At 48.1% G+C, this 17,419-nt stretch overlaps 1 protein-coding gene and 1 pseudogene across 1 annotated transcript in view; both read left to right on the top strand.

Moving 5' to 3' along the window:
- The window catches only part of STAU1 (staufen double-stranded RNA binding protein 1), a 38,837-nt gene extending 24,434 nt beyond the window's left edge, over positions 1–14,403 (top strand). The window contains 9 exon segments of the mRNA XM_044918586.1: positions 5,341–5,358; positions 5,360–5,554; positions 7,064–7,207; positions 9,052–9,198; positions 10,444–10,519; positions 10,714–11,033; positions 11,587–11,709; positions 12,427–12,512; positions 13,090–14,403. Of these exon segments, the coding sequence (XP_044774521.1) occupies positions 5,341–5,358; positions 5,360–5,554; positions 7,064–7,207; positions 9,052–9,198; positions 10,444–10,519; positions 10,714–11,033; positions 11,587–11,709; positions 12,427–12,512; positions 13,090–13,105 (1,125 nt within the window). The 3' untranslated portion in view covers positions 13,106–14,403.
- Positions 3,620–4,106, top strand: LOC110576703 (annotated as a pseudogene).
- Positions 14,404–17,419: the final 3,016 nt, after the last annotated feature.

The raw sequence follows: 17,419 nt of genomic DNA, 5'->3' as shown, positions 1-17,419 counted from the left end.
TTAACTTAATGTAATGCAGGTGTTGAGTTGTCCATGTTGCACAGAGCAGTAGTTCCTGCCCTTTTTTTTTTTTTAGATTTTATTTATTTAGGGGCGCCTGGGTGGCTCAGTCACTAAGCGTCTGCCTTCGGCTCAGGTCATAATACCAGGGTCCTGGGATCGAGCCCCGCATCGGGCTCCCTGCTCGGTGGGAAGCCTGCTTATCTCTCTCCCACTCCCCCTGCTGTGTTCCCTCTCTCACTGTGTCTCTCTGTCAAATGAATAAATAAAATCTTAAAAAAAAAAGATTTTATTTATTTGAGAGAGAGCGTGAAAGAGAGAAAGCACAGGTGGGGGGCGGGGTGCAGAGGGAGAAGCAGACCCTGAGATCATGACCTGAGCTGAAATCACCAGTTGGAGGCTTAACCAGCTGAGCCACCCAGGCGCAGCACCGCCCCCCCCCCCCCCCCCCCCCCCCCCTCTCTCCTGTCCTTCTTTGCCATCTGGCCATCTTCTTTCGGGGAGCATTTGTCCACGTCTGTCGGTTTTGTTACAGAGTTGTTTTATTACTGAGTTTTGAGGGTTATTTATATATTCTGAATACAATCCTTTTATCAGATACGTATTTTCTAAATATTTTCTCCCAGCGTGTGGCTTGTCTTTTCATTTTTTAAATGGTATCTTCGAAAGAGCAGAGAGATTTTAGTGAGGTTGAATTTGCCTAATTTTTCTTTTATGTTTCATGGTTGTTGTATGTAACCTAAGACACCTTTGTCTCATGTAAGGTCATTCTTCTTCTCTTCTCTTCTTGAAGCTTTATGAATCATTTTGAGTTACAGTTTTTATATATGCTGTGAGGTGGGTTTTTTTCCTCTTCTGCTTGTGTGCCTCATTATCCCTGCTCGCTTGCTTCTCACCTCCCCTGTTCAGATTTTGAGTGAACTTAAATGTTTTAGCCTTACCCTTACTTTGAACTTTCCCTGCTCAAGTTTTGGCACCAGTAGAAATGGAAATTCTAACAGACATGGCCTTAGCTGGTCCTGCAGGAGCCCCATTCCCCCTCACGGAGAGCGGCATGTGGAGATGAGGATGGGGCACCAGGCATGCTTGTTGCTGCTGGAGGGAGGGTCACTGCTTCTAGGCCTTGTAGGCAGGCATCACTAGAAAATACCTCTATTTTCAGAATTACCAGTTTATACCTCTCATTTTCATCTAGCATCACAAGGCTCTTCCCCTCCATTCCTAATTCCATACTTAGACCTCATGCTGACCATCTGTCGAGGTGTGCTTCCCGTGTAGAAAATGGGCATGTCTTCAGGGCACAGCCCGTTTCGAGCCTGTGGTTCACCACCCAGATCCAGATCTAGAGCATTCCCATAACCTCCAGCAGTCCCTGGGCCCCTTTCAAGTTAACACCCACCCAGAAGCTGTTTTCTGAAACCTATACTATGGCTTCATTTTCTTTGTTCTTAGACCTCATATAAATAGAATGATACAGTATGGATTGTTCGGTGTCAAGTCTCTAATCCTCAACAGAGTGTTTTTGAGTCTCATCCATGTATGGCAGGAGCTAATTGCCGTGCGGTATTTCCCTGTATGAATGTAAAGCTGTGCTTTATCCATTGTCCTCTTGATGGACGTTGTGAGTGGTTTCCACGTTGGGAACTTTTATGAATAAAGCTGCTAAGGCTTCTTGTGTACCCGTGCACCCAGAATTGCCAAGTCAAGGGTAAGTGTTTAATAAAAATTGTCAAGTTGGGAGCGCCTGGGTGGCTCAGTTGGTTAAGCATCTGCCTTCGGCTCGGGCCATGATCCCAGGGTCCTGGGATCGAGTCCTGCATCGTCCCGCTTCGGGCTCCCTGCTCAGCAGGGAGTCTGCTCCTCTCTCTGCCCCTCCCCACTGCTCGTGCATGCATGCTCGTGCTCTCTCTCAAATAAATAAAATCTGTAAAACAAATTGTCAAGCTGCTTCCCAAGGTGATTGTACTAGTTTATACTCTGACCAGTTGTTCCACATCCTTGTCAACACTTGATGCTGTCAGTTGTTTTAATTTTAGCCATTTTGGGGTGTTGTGTATATTACAGTATTCCATTGTGGTTTTGATTTGCATTTCCTTGATGACAAATGATCATTTTTCATATGCTTATTGGCCATTTAGAGATCTTGTTTCGTAAAGTACCTGTTCAAGTCTTTCATTAATTTGGTAGTTGACTTACAGAGGTTCTTTCAGTATTCTGGATATAAACCCTCAGATACATATATTGCAAATGTTCTCCCCCGTTTTGTGGACTCCCTGTATTTTCTAATTGTTGTCTTTTGATGAGAACAATTATTTTAATTTCGAGGAGCTCCGAATTTGTTTTCTTTATGGCTGGTACTTCGTGTTTTTAAGAGCTGTTTGCCAACTGCATGCTCCAGGCCTTTTCTCCTATGTTTTCTTCTTCTTTTTTTTAAAAGGAAAATCTGTATTTAATCTTGTGAAAAGTTAAGAGAATAACCAGTAGCTTCCATTTTTGTTTTAAGTTATTATTACCATTAAATTATATTCTTTTTATAAAAATTTGTTTTAGGGCGCCTGGGTGGCTCAGTTGGTTAAGCGACTGCCTTCGGCTCAGATCATGGTCCTGGAGTCCCGGGATTGAGTACCGCATCGGGCTTCCTGCTCGGCAGGGAGTCTGCTTCTCCCTCTAACCTTCCTCCCTCTCATGCTCTCTGTCTCTCATTCTCTCTCTCTCAAATAAATAAATAAAATCTTAAAAAAAAAAAAAATTTGTTTTAAAAAACTCCCCACACATAAACAAGCCACAAACTACCAACGTAGAAATGCAAACACAGCCAACACGGACACCTCAGGTGACACAGGAATGGGGTTCCTGGGGGGTCAACAGTGAAGGACAGAGGCACTGAAAGGAAAACGGTGCCTTGAACATGTGTTTTCTTCTTCTTTTTTTTTATTTATTTTTTATATTTTTAATTTTTTTAAAGATTTTATTTATTTATTTGAGACAGAGAGAATGAGAGACAGAGAGCATGAGAGGGAGGAGGGTCAGAGGGAGAAGCAGACTCCCTGCCGAGCAGGGAGCCCGATGCGGGACTCGATCCCGGGACTCCAGGATCATGACCTGAGCCGAAGGCAGTCGCTTAACCAACTGAGCCACCCAGGCGCCCCTTCTTCTTTTTTTTTTAAATGATTCCAAATTAGTGTCTCTTCAGAACTTTTTTTTTTAAGATTTTATTTATTTGAGAGAGAGAGAGAGCATAAGAGGGGAGAGGGTCTGAGGGAGAAGCAGGCTCCCCACTGAGCAGGGAGCCCGATGTGGGACTCAATCCCAGGACTCCAGGATCATGACCTGAGCTGAAGGCAGTGGCCCAACCAACTGTAGTCACCCAGGCGCCCCACTCCTATGTTTTCTTCTGATAGTGTTACAAGTTTTAGCTTTCACATTTAGGTCTGTGTTCTGGCTCCAGGTACCTGTTGTTTGTGGTGGAGTTTGAGACTGTGTGGTTCAGCTTTTCTTCCACGTGGATATGTAGTGCTTCCCCCCCCCCCCCTTTAAGACTTTTGTTTTAAAAAAAAAAAAGTATTTTGTCCTTGCTGCTGTGGACTCTGGGCCGCCGGGGTCAGTGAATGATCTCAAGATGGCTGCATGAAAACTTGCTCTAAAAACCATTGACTGGGTAGCTTTGGGGGAGATCATACCCCAAAACCAGAAGGCCATTGCTAACTCCCCGAAATCCTGGAATGAGACACTTACCTCCAGGTTGGCTAGTCTCCCTGAGAAACCACCTGCTATCGACTGGGCTTACTACAAGGCCAATGTGGCGAAGGCTGGTTTGGTAGACTTTGAGAAGAAGTTTAATGCCCTGAAGGTTCCTGTGCCAGAGGATAAATATACTGTTCAGGTGGATGCTGAAGAAAAAGAAGATGTGAAAAGTTGTGCCGAGTTTTTGTCTCTCTCAAAGGCCAGGATTGAGGAATATGAAAAAGAGCTGGAGAAGATGAGGAACGTAATTCCATTTGATCAGATGACCATTGAGGGAGGACCTGAATGAAGTCTTCCCAGAAACCAAATTAGACAAGAAGAAGTATCCCTATTGGCCTCACAAGCCAATTGAGAATTTATAAACTTGGGGAGAAAGCTCTGGCCATCGTATTGTAAATGCTGGACATTAAAAATAATGATACGGTGCAAAAAAAAAAAATTTTTTTTTTATGTACTTTGGTGTGTTTGCCAGAAATCACAAGACCAAATGTGTGCAGGTCTGTTTCTGCATTCTGTTCTGATTTATTGATCTCATTGTTTGCCTTTAAACAATGCTGTGAGGGCATCGTTGCTATAACTTTATCGGAAGTCTTGAAATCTGCTAGTGTGAGTCCTTAGTTCTTTTCAAGAGTGTCTTACCTAACCTAAGTTAGCTAGTTCAATTTTTATTTTCCTTCTGTGTGATCCAGTAAGAACCTTACTTGTAAGTTTCTGTCCACACTCAATTTTAGTGTTTTTCTCCCATCTTTGTTGACTTATTTTTATATTTTTAATATGTAAAACACTAAATGCTTCTAAAAGTCAAAACTATACAAAAAGATACACTCAGAAGCGTCATCCTGTCCCTGCTCTACACAGTCCCTCCCACATGCTGTAGGGAACTAATTCTCTCAGTTTCTGCTTTATCCATCCTGTGTTTCTTTTTGCAAAAATAAGCATATAAACACACACATGTGTGTCTGTTTATATATTTGTGTATATGTGTGGGTATATATAAATCTTTTTTTTTTTTTTACACAAAAGTTAGGGTACTGTATAAACTCTTGGCAGTTTGGTTTTTTTTTACTTAGTGTGTATTGGAAATCACGGTCAGTGCTTTGAAATTTCTCATTCTTTTTTAAAGCTGCATAGCAATCAGGATTTAATAAGCTCAGACTTGGCTGGAGGCTCAGAGCAAATATTAAACTTGAACTCTCCGTGTTGCAATTATTTCTGGACTTCACTGGGACAGCTTCCTTTCTGCCATTTGCAGTGGATCCCCTGAACTCAGGACAGTCTCTGACCCTGGGAAGACGGGAGCCGTTCTGCTCGGAGGGTGGGAGCAGAACTTGTTTTCCTCTTTACTCCGTACTAACTGTATGGGGGACCAACCAGACCCAAGAACATTAGCAAGTCTGAGAAATAAGGAAGGGAAGAAAAGCATTCAGGATTTTCACTGTTTTCTTTTGCTGATATTTACGCTGCCTGCATTGATCAGGTCTTGTCCGTAACTCGCCCTTCCCTGTGGTTCCTGGGAGGTCGTGTGCTGAGCAGTGTGTCCTACCACTGGCAGGAAGTGTCTGTCACGCTTTCACTCAGTCTTTCCCTCTGAAACAGGTTGCCCGGGAGAGTGGCCCCCCCCCATATGAAGAGCTTTGTGACCAAGGTGTCAGTTGGGGAGTTTGTTGGGGAAGGTGAAGGGAAGAGCAAGAAGATTTCAAAGAAAAACGCTGCTATCGCTGTCCTCGAGGAGCTAAAGAAGCTACCACCCCTGCCTACGGTCGAGCGAGTGAAGCCCAGAATCAAAAAGAAAACAAAATCCATAGTCAGGGTAAGAACCTTCTCGATCGAAGAGGGTATTTCCATTGCCTGTAGATGACGGGGGAGGACATATTAAAAGGTTCACTAGGTTGCTGACCCTAGTGACAGGATAGGCACTGACGTGCCACCTGCCAGGCCTGGTGCAGGGGCCACCTTGGGTGGTTCCTCCCAGGAGCCCCCTCGGCAAAGATGCGGACGCCGAGGCGCTGGCAGCTGTGTACACACGTCGTGGGTGAGGGGTGATCACAGGAACCGTGTGCATCTGCAGTGCCCTTCTGCAGAGCAAATGGCGACAGTGTCCTTCCTCCACCTCGCTCACCGCTGAACTGGTGCGAGTGTGAAGCAGATTTGTGGGGAGCAAAGGCGTCTGGGGGCAGTGAGGCATTTCACCAAACACCTCCTATTCTTTGGGATTTTTTAAGCCATGTCAATGGACCTGTCAAAAATTATACTAGCCCCTTGCTTCCCCACCCAGAGAAGGGACAAGAGTCCAGCCCTTCTGTTTAGGGCATGTTTAGGAATACTAGGGTCTGTTCTGATTGTCAGTATACAGTTTTGACCTTTGAACAGCACGGGCCCCCACCCCACAGTGGAAAGCCTGGGTTTAACTTCTGACTCCCCAGACACTTAACCACTAACGGCCTACTGTTGACCAGAAGCTTTACCAATAAGATAAACAGTCAATTAATATGTTTTATATGTTATATGTTGTATACGTGTGTATGTATTAAATGCTATATTCGCACAGTAAAGTAATCTGGAGGAAAGCAAACATTATTAAGGAAATCTTAAGGAAGAGAAAATACACTTACTGTACTCTATTATAGTTATAAAAAAAAAAATCCACTTCTAGGTGGGCCTGCACAGTTCAAACCCTTGTTGTTCGAGAGCCAGCTGTAGTTTCACGCTTTGCCAAGACCCCGTGCCCAGGGGTGAGCACACGCTATAGACTGTTGCAGCTCCCCTTTTCTCTCAGGAGATCCCAGGAACCACCCCACACGAGCAGTGGCTGAGGGTTCCGTGGCGCTAAAGATGGCCATTGGGAGGAAACTGTGGGATTCTTAGGTTCTTTCCACGTGGTGTCAGCCTGAGGTTTTGTGTTTCGTGTGTGTGTGTTTTTTAAATAGTTTCTGGATTTTGAGTCCTTGTTAAGAAAGCTGGGGACCCATCTTATAACAGACTTTTGGGGGGAATTTTAGGAGTAGTGTTCTGTATTTTTTTCTCTCTTCATTGTCAAGTTGAAATTTATTGTTAAAAAGCAGACTTTTCAGGGTTGCTTGCCTACCCATAGTGGGATACTGATGTTGGTTTGCCAGGAGCCTTTTAAAAAGTCACCTCAGAGCAATCCTAGAAAATCCCTAAGTATCTTTTAATTTTAAGAAGGTTTAAAAAAGATCTGATTAATTCTGGGCACTTAGATCAAACATAAAGGAATGTTGCGTTGTGTCCTGACCCCTGAATTGGCGAGGTCCTCTCTGTGGCTAACATGGCACATGGTGTCTCCATCCGTTGTCGTCAGCTACAGAGCAGCACAGACTGCGGCCAGGGGATGAACCCGATCAGCAGACTGGCCCAGATCCAGCAGGCGAAAAAGGAGAAGGAGCCAGAGTACATGCTCCTCACAGAGCGAGGCCTCCCGCGCCGCAGAGAGTTTGTGATGCAGGTGGGTCAGCATGGGTTGTGGCAGCCCTTCTGTGACCACGCCCCACGCGGCTGGAGGGGTCCGGGGGCTGGGTGCTTTCCTGAGGGGGCCAGGTCCAGTGCCCTGGCCCAGTGGGCCCCGCTCCCCGCCATCAGACGTTAGCAATAGTAAGACCACATTGCTTGTAGTAAATGCCTTAAAACGTGTCCTTGCGTGCGCACCGCACGTGCTGCTGAGTCAGCAGGTAGGAACTCGGACACCTGCTCCAGGTCATGGGTGCTAGGGCAGGGGGATTGCGGGTGACCATTTCTCTTCAGTACATCTCCTTGAAGGCTTGTATTGTTCTTTTCAGAAGGTAAATTTTACAAGTTCTATCAAAGGATCTGTTCCTGTTCCTCCCAATCTGTAGAATCTGGAGTCTAGGGTTGGTCCTCCTCAGATTGGGATTGCACTTTGGATTAGTGCAGAGTGTTTTCTTGTATTTGTGAAACGGTTACTCATATGGGCGGTCTACTTTGTGATTTGAATTTAATGGTGTTTTCTGGTGAAAAACCCAGTACTTTGCTCTCGTGTAGCAGTTCGCTCATGACTTGGGAAGTGTTCTCGGCGTGTTCTCCCTCCCCAGTCAGAAGGCGAGTAAAGTCACGGTCCTTCCAGGCTGCAAGGAAGATGGCAGCATACCAAGAGGATCAGTAATTTGGCCAAAATCAAAGCTGGTAGATGGCAAGGCCAGGATTCAACCCCAGAGCCCTCTTCACAGGCCAGGGAAGGTTTCCTTGACTCTCAGTTCTGGGACATGGGGCTTTTTGGTCTGGTCTGTGATCAGGACCAGCTCGGAAGGGGTTGTAAGCCATGGTTACGTGCTGGAACCTGTGAACACTCAGCTCTCCTGGGGGGCGGGCTGGTGGGAAGGGGGGTGTTTATAGATGTGTTACGCATGTATAAACTACACGTCTGTGTAGTACAGATGTCACAGAGAGGATGAGCTCCTGTCCGCTGACTCAGCAGCATGTGCGGTGCGCATGCGAGGACACGATTTAAGGCATCAAATTACTACAAGCAACATGGTCTTAGTAGTGCGAACGTCCGACGGCGGGGAGCGGGGCCCACTGGGCCAGGGCGCAGTTGACAAATAATACAGAAAACACGTAATACTCTTTACTTTCTGTGTTCTCTGTCACGTAAGGGCCGTGACAGTGTTAGATGGTGTTAGAAAAGCAGGCCGCCCGTGCTGTTGATAGAGGAGCATAGTTCTAGCATGAGAATCGGTTAACGTTTTTGTTTACATGCAGAAGATGAAAGTAAAGACACGTTGGAACTTCATTTGTGAACAGTGAGTGACTTTGTTGAACCAGATCATTTTCAACGACTGGGTGGATGTTCCCGTTTTTTGTGCAGTTACAGGGCCCTGGCTGCAGACTCGACAGGCTTGTAAGCGTAGTTTGCGTGCCTGCCTCCGTCATTAACCTTTCCTCCATCTCATAAGTCTAGAGGAGACGACAGAACCACCGGAGGCGGGGTGCTGCATAGTGCCTGCAGGGTTCCGTGGGGGGAACGCTCTGCCCGTGGCCGTGCAGGCGGTCCCGGGCTGGGCTCCACACACGTGCCCCGGGTCGCAGACCCTCAGCAGCACAGATGAGTGTCAGAGGGAGTCACGTCAGGAAGTGCGTTTTTAGAACTCCTTACGTTAAAGGGCCTGTAAGCTTCTGTGATCTCACATTGACCGGCGGCTGCCGCGGCCGCCACGGGCGCCCCTGGGAGGCTTGTGGTCGCTGTTGGGTTCTTTTGCCCACACGCCACTGCCTTGCCAGTCTTATTCTGAAGGTGTAAGCACTGGTCTGAGTCCTGACTTCGTCTTCATGCAGGTGAAGGTGGGAAACCATACCGCAGAAGGAACAGGCACCAACAAGAAGGTGGCCAAACGCAACGCAGCTGAGAACATGTTGGAGATCCTTGGTTTTAAAGTCCCACAGGCTCAGCCCACCAAACCAGCCCTCAAATCAGAGGAGAAGGTGACTGCTCGGGGCTCTGTGTCCTTGCTCTCTAATGGCAAGATGACCTCCTCGCCTCATCCTAGGGGACTCTGGCAACCTCCAGGGCCAGGCTTCAGGGCAAGGCTTCATCCTCCTGGCAGGAAAACAGCCCTGCTGAGCGGCGTCCTATCTGTTTGGAGCATTATAATGTGGTCAGAAGGGGAGTTGCATGTCCGTGGCTCCGAGCGTGGCTCTGGGTTAAGTCGTTCTTGTTTCTGTATCTCTGTGGTCGGGGACACTTGGCTGGAGGGCAGCTCGCCCCTTTCCACTTGGAGGAGGATGGGCGACGGGGCTGCAGATGACCCTGTCTGCGGCTGCCCTCGTGCTCGCGGTGGGGCCCGCGTGGAAGACCCGCGGCCTCAGGCTTCTGCTAGTTGGGAAGCAGGCTTTGGGTTTTCTGGGACACCGACACACTGGGATTTATGGAAGGAAATTCGTAGTTTGGATTCGGGATTCTTTTTTTCTTTATGAATTGAACACTAGATACAAAATCTTCTGCCAAGATTGGTAAAGCAGTACCCTCAAGCGGGTTCTTGACCGAGCTTGTTTCCACTGAGAGGTCCCGGGACGGGACCCCCCCTGTGCCAGCCGTGCCGGCAGCGGGCTGTGGCCTCTGCCGTGGCCACTCCTCGGAGAATCGGCACAGAGCCTGGACTTGGTTTTGGGGTTTTTCATTCCAAAATCTGATAGAGGATTCCCTTCTCAGAAAGGAGACCGTGTTTGACAAAAGTTTTCTCTCATAGCATTCCCCCCCGCCCCCTCCCCCCGTTTGTTATCTTTGGAAATGTCACCTTTTCTTTGAATTGGATATTAGTTCCAGAAAAGTCTTTGTTTAGCTTTCATCTAAAAGCTGCTTTTCCCCCGCCTTGGGGAAAGCATCTAGCATCTCTGGCTCCCTCTGGTTAAACGTTCCCCTGTCGTCCTGTGAGTGCTGAGCAGAGCTGAGCCCCCGGCTCAGGAGGATTCTTAGCCTCCTCTGGTAGAGGACAGGCCGTGGGGGCGGGAGTGGCTCTGGGGCGGGCGCGGTTCGGGGGGGGAACGCAGGAGGCTGCTGGGCCATTCGGCGTGGGGGTAGGGCTTCTCTGCTGATTACCTCTTCATATTTCAGAAGGTTACAAACCACAGATGAACGCTGGTTGGAGCTGGTATAGTTTCAGAGAGTAAGAACTAATCTTGCGACAGTTTGATTTCCGCTCATGGCCTTTTTTTTTTTTCTTTTTTAAGACACCAATAAAAAAACCAGGGGATGGAAGAAAAGTAACCTTTTTTGAACCTGGCTCTGGGGATGAAAATGGGACTAGTAAGTGTGATGTTAATACTGTCTTGATCTGAATGTGAGTCTGGGCTTGGCGTGGCCCCTGGAACGACGAGCAGTGTGGAGCTCTGCGGCTTCCCCGAGCTGTCGTGTGCCGAGGGCGGGCCGGCGGGGTGGCAAAGGTCTTTCCTAGCGGCGCACGTGGCCTCGTGTTGATCTGTCTGCGTGTCCCTCCCTAGGCAATAAAGAGGATGAGTTTAGGATGCCTTATCTTAGTCATCAGCAGCTGCCCGCGGGGATTCTTCCCATGGTGCCCGAGGTTGCCCAGGCCGTAGGAGTCAGTCAAGGACACCACACCAAAGATTTCACCAGGGCAGCTCCGAATCCGGCCAAGGCCACGGTAACTGCCATGATAGCCCGTGAGTTGTTGTATGGGGGCACCTCGCCCACAGCCGAGACCATTTTAAAGAATAACATCTCTTCAGGCCACGTACCCCATGGACCTCTTACAAGACCCTCTGAGCAGCTGGACTATCTTTCCAGAGTCCAGGGATTCCAGGTAACTGTTAGGGCGGAGCTGTGTGGTCTAGACCTCAGTGCACTCAACTTTTTTGGGTTTCTCTCAGAAAATGAGCCTTGCACCTCGTTTATTAAATCCAGGTCTTTATGTGGAGGAAGGGTGGAGGGCACGTGGTACCTGATGGTCCTGAGGCGGGTGGAGGGAGTTCGGGAAAGTATGGGACAAGCCTGTATGGTAACAGAATCACCTTGTCCTTTGCTAATAAATAAGCTTTTACAAAATCCAAGCTAACCGTAGTAACAAAGCTTGTCATCTTAGTGATAGTTCTAGCAAGAATGGATTCAGTGTGCTGGCCCTTTTCAACCTAGCAGAAAAGGACATGGCTTCTTTCAGACCAGGTGTTTGGTACCCCCCCCCTTCTCCCCGACCAGGGTTTTTGGGTACCCCCAGCTGCAGGTGCCCTGGACAGTCTGCTCACTGAGCAGGAGTCGTGTCTGGTTGACAGCAGGAGAAAGACGTGTCTTCTCCATTTGCTGGGCTCCTTGCGTATTCGCCACTGCCCTACTCGGCCTCCGTTTTCTTTTCCCCTCAGGTTGAATACAAAGACTTCCCCAAAAACAACAAGAACGAGTTTGTATCTCTTATCAATTGCTCCTCTCAGCCACCTCTGATCAGCCATGGTATTGGAAAGGATGTGGAGTCCTGCCATGACATGGTACGTTCCCCAGGGCTCCTGGCCCCTGCCTATTGCTGGCCTTGGGCAGACAGGAGAAGGGTTCTCCCGGAGACTTGGGTACTTTTATAGACTTCGTATTTTTGAAGATTTCTTCCTCAGTTTATTGATTGTTCATTGTTTATCAGAATTCATCAGCCTTAGACTCTCCTTCCCGTCCCTGTGCTGGCCTGGGGGGTGGACTTGGGTCCTGGACCCCCTCCAAGCGCTGTGTCCATTCCTCTCCTCCCAGAACACAGACCACACGCCCAGGTTCGGGCAGCTGTAGAAAGTCCCTTATTTTGGTCTCCGTTCAGGTGCAACTACTGTTAACGAGAAGTACAAAACTGAGAAAAAGAACTGATTAATCTAGGTAAACTGTGGTATATCCGCCTGATGGAATATAATGCAAACATCAAATTAACGTATTCTAACAAGGGAACATGACAGGTTTCTGTTCTAAAGCAAGATACAAAATGTGTAGTCTAGCTACCATAAAGTTAAAAATATTAAAAGAAAATTAGCAGAGGTTGTGATTCAATGAGGTAAACATGGATAATTTATTTTGTAATTTGTATTTCAAACCGAAAGTCCAAATATTAAGGGAATGTGAGGTTTAGTGGGACTCCCTGTTTTGTCCCTCGCCTACCTGTTCAAACAGCGTCTTACTGTGGCCCCGGGTGGCGGTCATGCTCTGACTCTTCTTTTTGTCCCTGCCAGGCTGCACTGAACATCTTAAAGCTGCTCTCTGAGTTGGACCAACCGAGTACAGAGATGCCAAGAACAGGAAATGGACCAATGTCTGTGTGAGTGAGCTGATTTACTCGGAAAGGCAGTTCTGTTGTTCCTCATTTGCATTAAATTCAAACCGCCTGCTCAACTCAATAGTAAGACATCCCCTCTATCACTTTCTGTCCCTTTCCCTGAAAGGTTTCCAGGTTGTGAGCAGAGCTTGACTTTCTTAAAAAAAATGAGAATAGGTAATACATACACAGGGTTCAGACCCCACAGTGATCTCCAGAGATGCCGGGTGGTCAGTCTTGCCCCCCACGCAGCCCTCACCCACGTCACTCTCCCTGCCCCCACCCACAGATCACAATGGTTAGTAGTTTCTTACGTATCTTTCCTGTGTGTTTCTTTATGCAAATACAGTCCTGTCTTCCTTGCATTCTTCCTTTTCTCCCGGAGACCACACACTACACACTCCTTCTCCTCACCTTTTTCACTTGACGGCGCATCCTGAGAAAACCGGAACCCAGTGGTCCTAAGCGGTCCTGTGCGTTTGGGCTTCAGTGTCTGCCGATTTCTTCTCGTCTTCAACATGGGTTAAATTTTCTTACATTTCAAAACTGGCATCACTCTCCTTTCTTTTCTTCCTTGAAGGTGTGGGAGGTGCTGAACCTTTTCTGGCCACGAACCGTTGTGAAACCCCGACGCGTATACTGAAAATCCTGAAACTGCTTTGAGAATTTGGAAGTTCTGATACCTCCAGTGGGCCGAGAGACGTGCTGGGTGAAGAACCAGAGGCGGCAGTGGTGACGAAGACGGGAACACAAGGCGGCGGCCGTGGCTGCGCTCGCGGGTGCTGTTCTGTCCCCACATACAGGCAGCTGCTGGGGGGCACGGCGGGGCCTGCCACGTGGCCCCGGACCCCTCGGTGCTTGTGTGTTGGGGCTGTGTGAAGGAAACCGGGAACAGAGCACGACCCTTTCTCAGTGGCTCACTCAAGCCCTTGGGACACACCCTGGACACCCACGCCGGGGAGCGGGGCCGTACACCAGCCCCAGGGCCGAAAGCACCAGAGAAAATCACATGCTTCCTACTCAGCGCCAGCTAACCATTCTCGCGTGCTCCGGCCCCCGCCTCCGTGGCGCCCACTCTCTCCTCACCACTGCTTTCTCTCCCGAAAGAGATTACATATTCTTAGTTTTATTATTTTCTTTTGACTGAAATGACACTATATACATTTTCATCTGGGAGTTTCTCAATTGTATCTAGTTACATAGCACAGTTTAGAAACTTGTCTGAGACTGACTTCAGTAATCTAATCAGCAAAGATCATATCCATGTGTATGTGGTTATACGTCTTGACTTTCCTGGACTAACCCAGGACCATTTCGGTGACGCAAACTGTGTGGCCTCCGGTTTAGCTGAAACGGTCCTGGGCTTCTCAGAGTCCTTGATGAAGTCTCCCACGGTTGTATAAACTGGACAGTTTAGGAATTTTAAACTTCAATGATCATTTGGTTCTTTTTCTATTTTACTTTTGTTAATGCAACAGGACTTAAACAAATGAACTTTGATCTTTGTTTTAAAGATTATTAAAAAAAAATCGTGTGTACATACACCTGGCTCTTGAAGACACGTAGCTTTCACTACACTACAGGATATGGTCTCCACGTAGTACACACAAACCCGCAAGGGGATTTCCTTGAGTGCTTTGTACTGTTGATTACATCTCCATGTAGGGCTGAAAAGAATGACCCGTGTTTATCTCTGAAACTGTGTTGCTTTTGATGTTGTATTACTGGGCACAGAAGCGTGTGCAGTTTAAGGTCCTGCATATGGTCCAGATGAAAAGCACCGTAGCCTTGCGAGTTAAGTACCGCTTCGATTCATTGTTTACGCTGGAATTTTTTCTCCCCATGGAATGTAAGTAAAACTTAGTGTTTGTCACCAATAAATGGTAATACTAAATTTTTTTTTGTTAATTTATTCTCAAATGCCACTACTGCTAGGTTGGTCCCCTCCCAACCTGCCTCCTACCCTTTTTTTTAAGAAAGAAAAAAAAAAAAACACTTTGTAATGCTTGTGACTTCTGTTTGGGCAAAATTCTGAAGATCTGAAATAACTTTATATCAAACCATTGATCAATAAACAGATACTAATGAATTTTTGGTCCTTCTGAGCAGTAACTAAAGAAGTGAGGGAAGAGGTGAGTGAGGGTGTGGAAGTACGGCGTGTGGGCACCCAAGCGAGGGGAGGTGCCTCTCTTCTGGACCGGACACTGTCACCCAAAGAATGAGCCCGAAGAGGAGAGAGACTTCTAACACCTCGAGTCTCCTCACTTCCAGCAGGTGCTCTCACACTCGGAGTCGTCAAGGTGAGGCACTGCGTTCAGGCCTGGCTGAGGAGTGGGCTGGTGGCTTTGTGGCTTGTATTCTTGGAAGACGGTTCACGTTCATGAACCGGCCTGTGGGTTGGACTGTCAGAATGACAAAGTGGTCAGAAGGTTATGGAAAAGTGCTCAGCAACAGAAGGGCGTTCATCAACATTGCAGGGATAAAAGCAGTGAAAGGAAAAACATTTTCCCTTCCCCAGTCCTGGAGTCAGCCATTTATTCTGGTTCCCTTTAGTGACGAGAGCATCTAAAAACCAGGGTGTTGGGGGGGCAGGCGCCTGGCTGCGCTCAGTCCATAGAGCATGTGACACTCGATCTGGGAGCTGTGAGTTTGAGCCTCACGCCAGGCATAAAAGATTAAAGAAAAGCCAAAGAGACAAAAAGAAACCACCAAGGTCTGGGCATTCAGAGCACCCACTGCTATTTTTCTAGGCCCTCTGAGCAGCTGGCGCGTAAACAGATGTGTAGGCGTGCGTGTGCGCGTGTCCATGTGTACACACATTCGTCTGGTCAGTGTATGTGTATTTGGAAGCCCTGCGTTTATACTGCTACCAGCCCCCTGGGGTTCTGCACAGCTCTCCTCTGTTTGCAGTACCTTCCCCAATACTGAGATTGTAGGCAATCTCCCGGCCTCGCCAGCCACCTCCTCCCCACTTGCCACCTGCCACTTCTGCCCGGCGTTCTCACGGGCCTCCGGGAGGCGAGCTGCCTCTGCCCAGCACGCTGCCCCCTGCCTTCCCAAGCGGGCCCGCCGGCGACCTCCACGCTGCCAAAGGGCGGTGGGAGAGGTGGGCGCGGTGTTTGAAGTACATCACAACTTCTAGTTGGCTGTTCGGCTCTGAATGCCAGAACTCCAGAGAGGGCAAGTTTCCCCTTGATCTCAAGGATGGTGTATGGATTTCCAGGTTTCTTGGAAAGGCTGGTTTTCAAGGGTGATGCATCTTTGGCTCTTTTGGAAAGATGTCCTTGAATGTTCAGAGGCTGTAAATTCTCACACCAGTCTGGCCTCTGGGAAGGCCTGCTGCCGTCCCCTGCTGCAAGGGTTCCCTGCAGTACGCCGTGCCCCCCGCCTCGTGCGCCCCCACCTCCCCCCAGCCCGGGTCTCAACAGGCTTGAACAGAGCTGCCTGGGAAGGGAATCTGCACCGTGTTTCATGCTGGTATGCTCGCTCAGTTACAAGAACCTTAGAGCCAAGACAAGGTGCTCCACCCTGGGGACAATTCATGCGGTCCTGGGTTCTGCAGTGCAGGCAGAAGAGGAGACAGGAAGGCGCCCGAGGCAGGTCTGGAATAATCAAAGGGGCTTTGGGTCAGCCACGAGAAGACTGTGGGTCTTAGGATTTGTGGAGTGTCGATCCTCAGAGGGGAGAGGCTCTTGTGGTCCTTGGGACAGACAGGCTTGGGTCTCTCACCCACAGTGCGTGTGCGGACATTTTGTCTTGACTTTGTAAAATGCCTCTTACCAAAGGGAGATTTTAAGGAGTAAAGATTTCCCCAGAGCTGGTGGTTTTGTTGGTTTTGAAAGGCCTTCTTGAGCCATAGGAATGTAACCTACAGTTCTTAGAAAAAAGTGTCCCTTCTGACACTGGGTTTCCTTCCCCCGCTCACCAGGCTGACGTGCGTAGCTTTGCAGGGGGAATGCCTAGTGACAGCCGCCTTGGCCTGGATCCCAAGTCCCCTTAGAGAGGGAGCCGGCTGCCGGTGCGGCCTGTGGAAAGGGCACGTGTCTTCCGGAGAAGCAGCGTGCCGCCGCCTGCTGTAGGGGGCGCTGCTGTGAGCTCGGGACAGCAGGACCCTGGGATGCAAACGCCAGGACAGGGATGCACAGCTTTTGTTTGCTTGCATGTAGTTTAACATTGGAAACTTCCATCACTACCATCTCTGGCTTAAGGGTTTAGATGTCTGTGTGCCCATAAAAGACAAATTTACTTGAAATTTCCAAATCCATAAATGGATTTTTTAAGCACTTGAACATTGCTGGATTGGCAGGAAGTTAGCCGGTTTTCCTCAATAAGTTTTTAAAAGAAATGTGGGTTCTTCTGAGAGGCGATGGCTAACTCAGAGCTGGGGGCAAGGGGGTTTCGATTCATGAAAGCAGCACAACTGTTTTCTTGGAACTTCTTGTCCCTCTATATACTTGCAGTGCTGTTTAATGGATACAGAGGGTGTATATATGGAATATGTGAAACTGTAAATGTGAAAGCACCTGATTCTAATTAGACTTCTTTGTAATTTAAATGGCATCCATATTTTATTAGCAAAATTATCTACAATTTAGGAGATTTGTACTACTTTGCTTAATAGCCCAAGTTTAAATTTTTTTTTTTTTAAGATTTATTTTAGAGTGAGCACACGTGCATACATGCAGGGGCAGAGGGAGAATCTTCAAGCAGACTCCCTGCTGAGCGTAGAGCTTGATCTCATGACCTGAGCTGAAGTTGAGTCGGCCACTTAACTGACTGGGCCACCCAAGTGTGCCCCACCCCGCCCTGTTTAATTTTTAAAAAATATTTCCTTTGGGGCTGGCTGGCTCAGTTGGTGGGGCTTGTGGCTGTTGATCTTGGGGTTGAGTTCAAGCCCCCAGGTTGGGTGT

This window comes from Neomonachus schauinslandi, chromosome 10 (genome assembly GCF_002201575.2).
Source record: "Neomonachus schauinslandi chromosome 10, ASM220157v2, whole genome shotgun sequence".
Lineage (NCBI taxonomy): Eukaryota > Metazoa > Chordata > Mammalia > Carnivora > Phocidae > Neomonachus > Neomonachus schauinslandi.
This window is presented reverse-complemented; position numbering and strand designations above follow the sequence as displayed.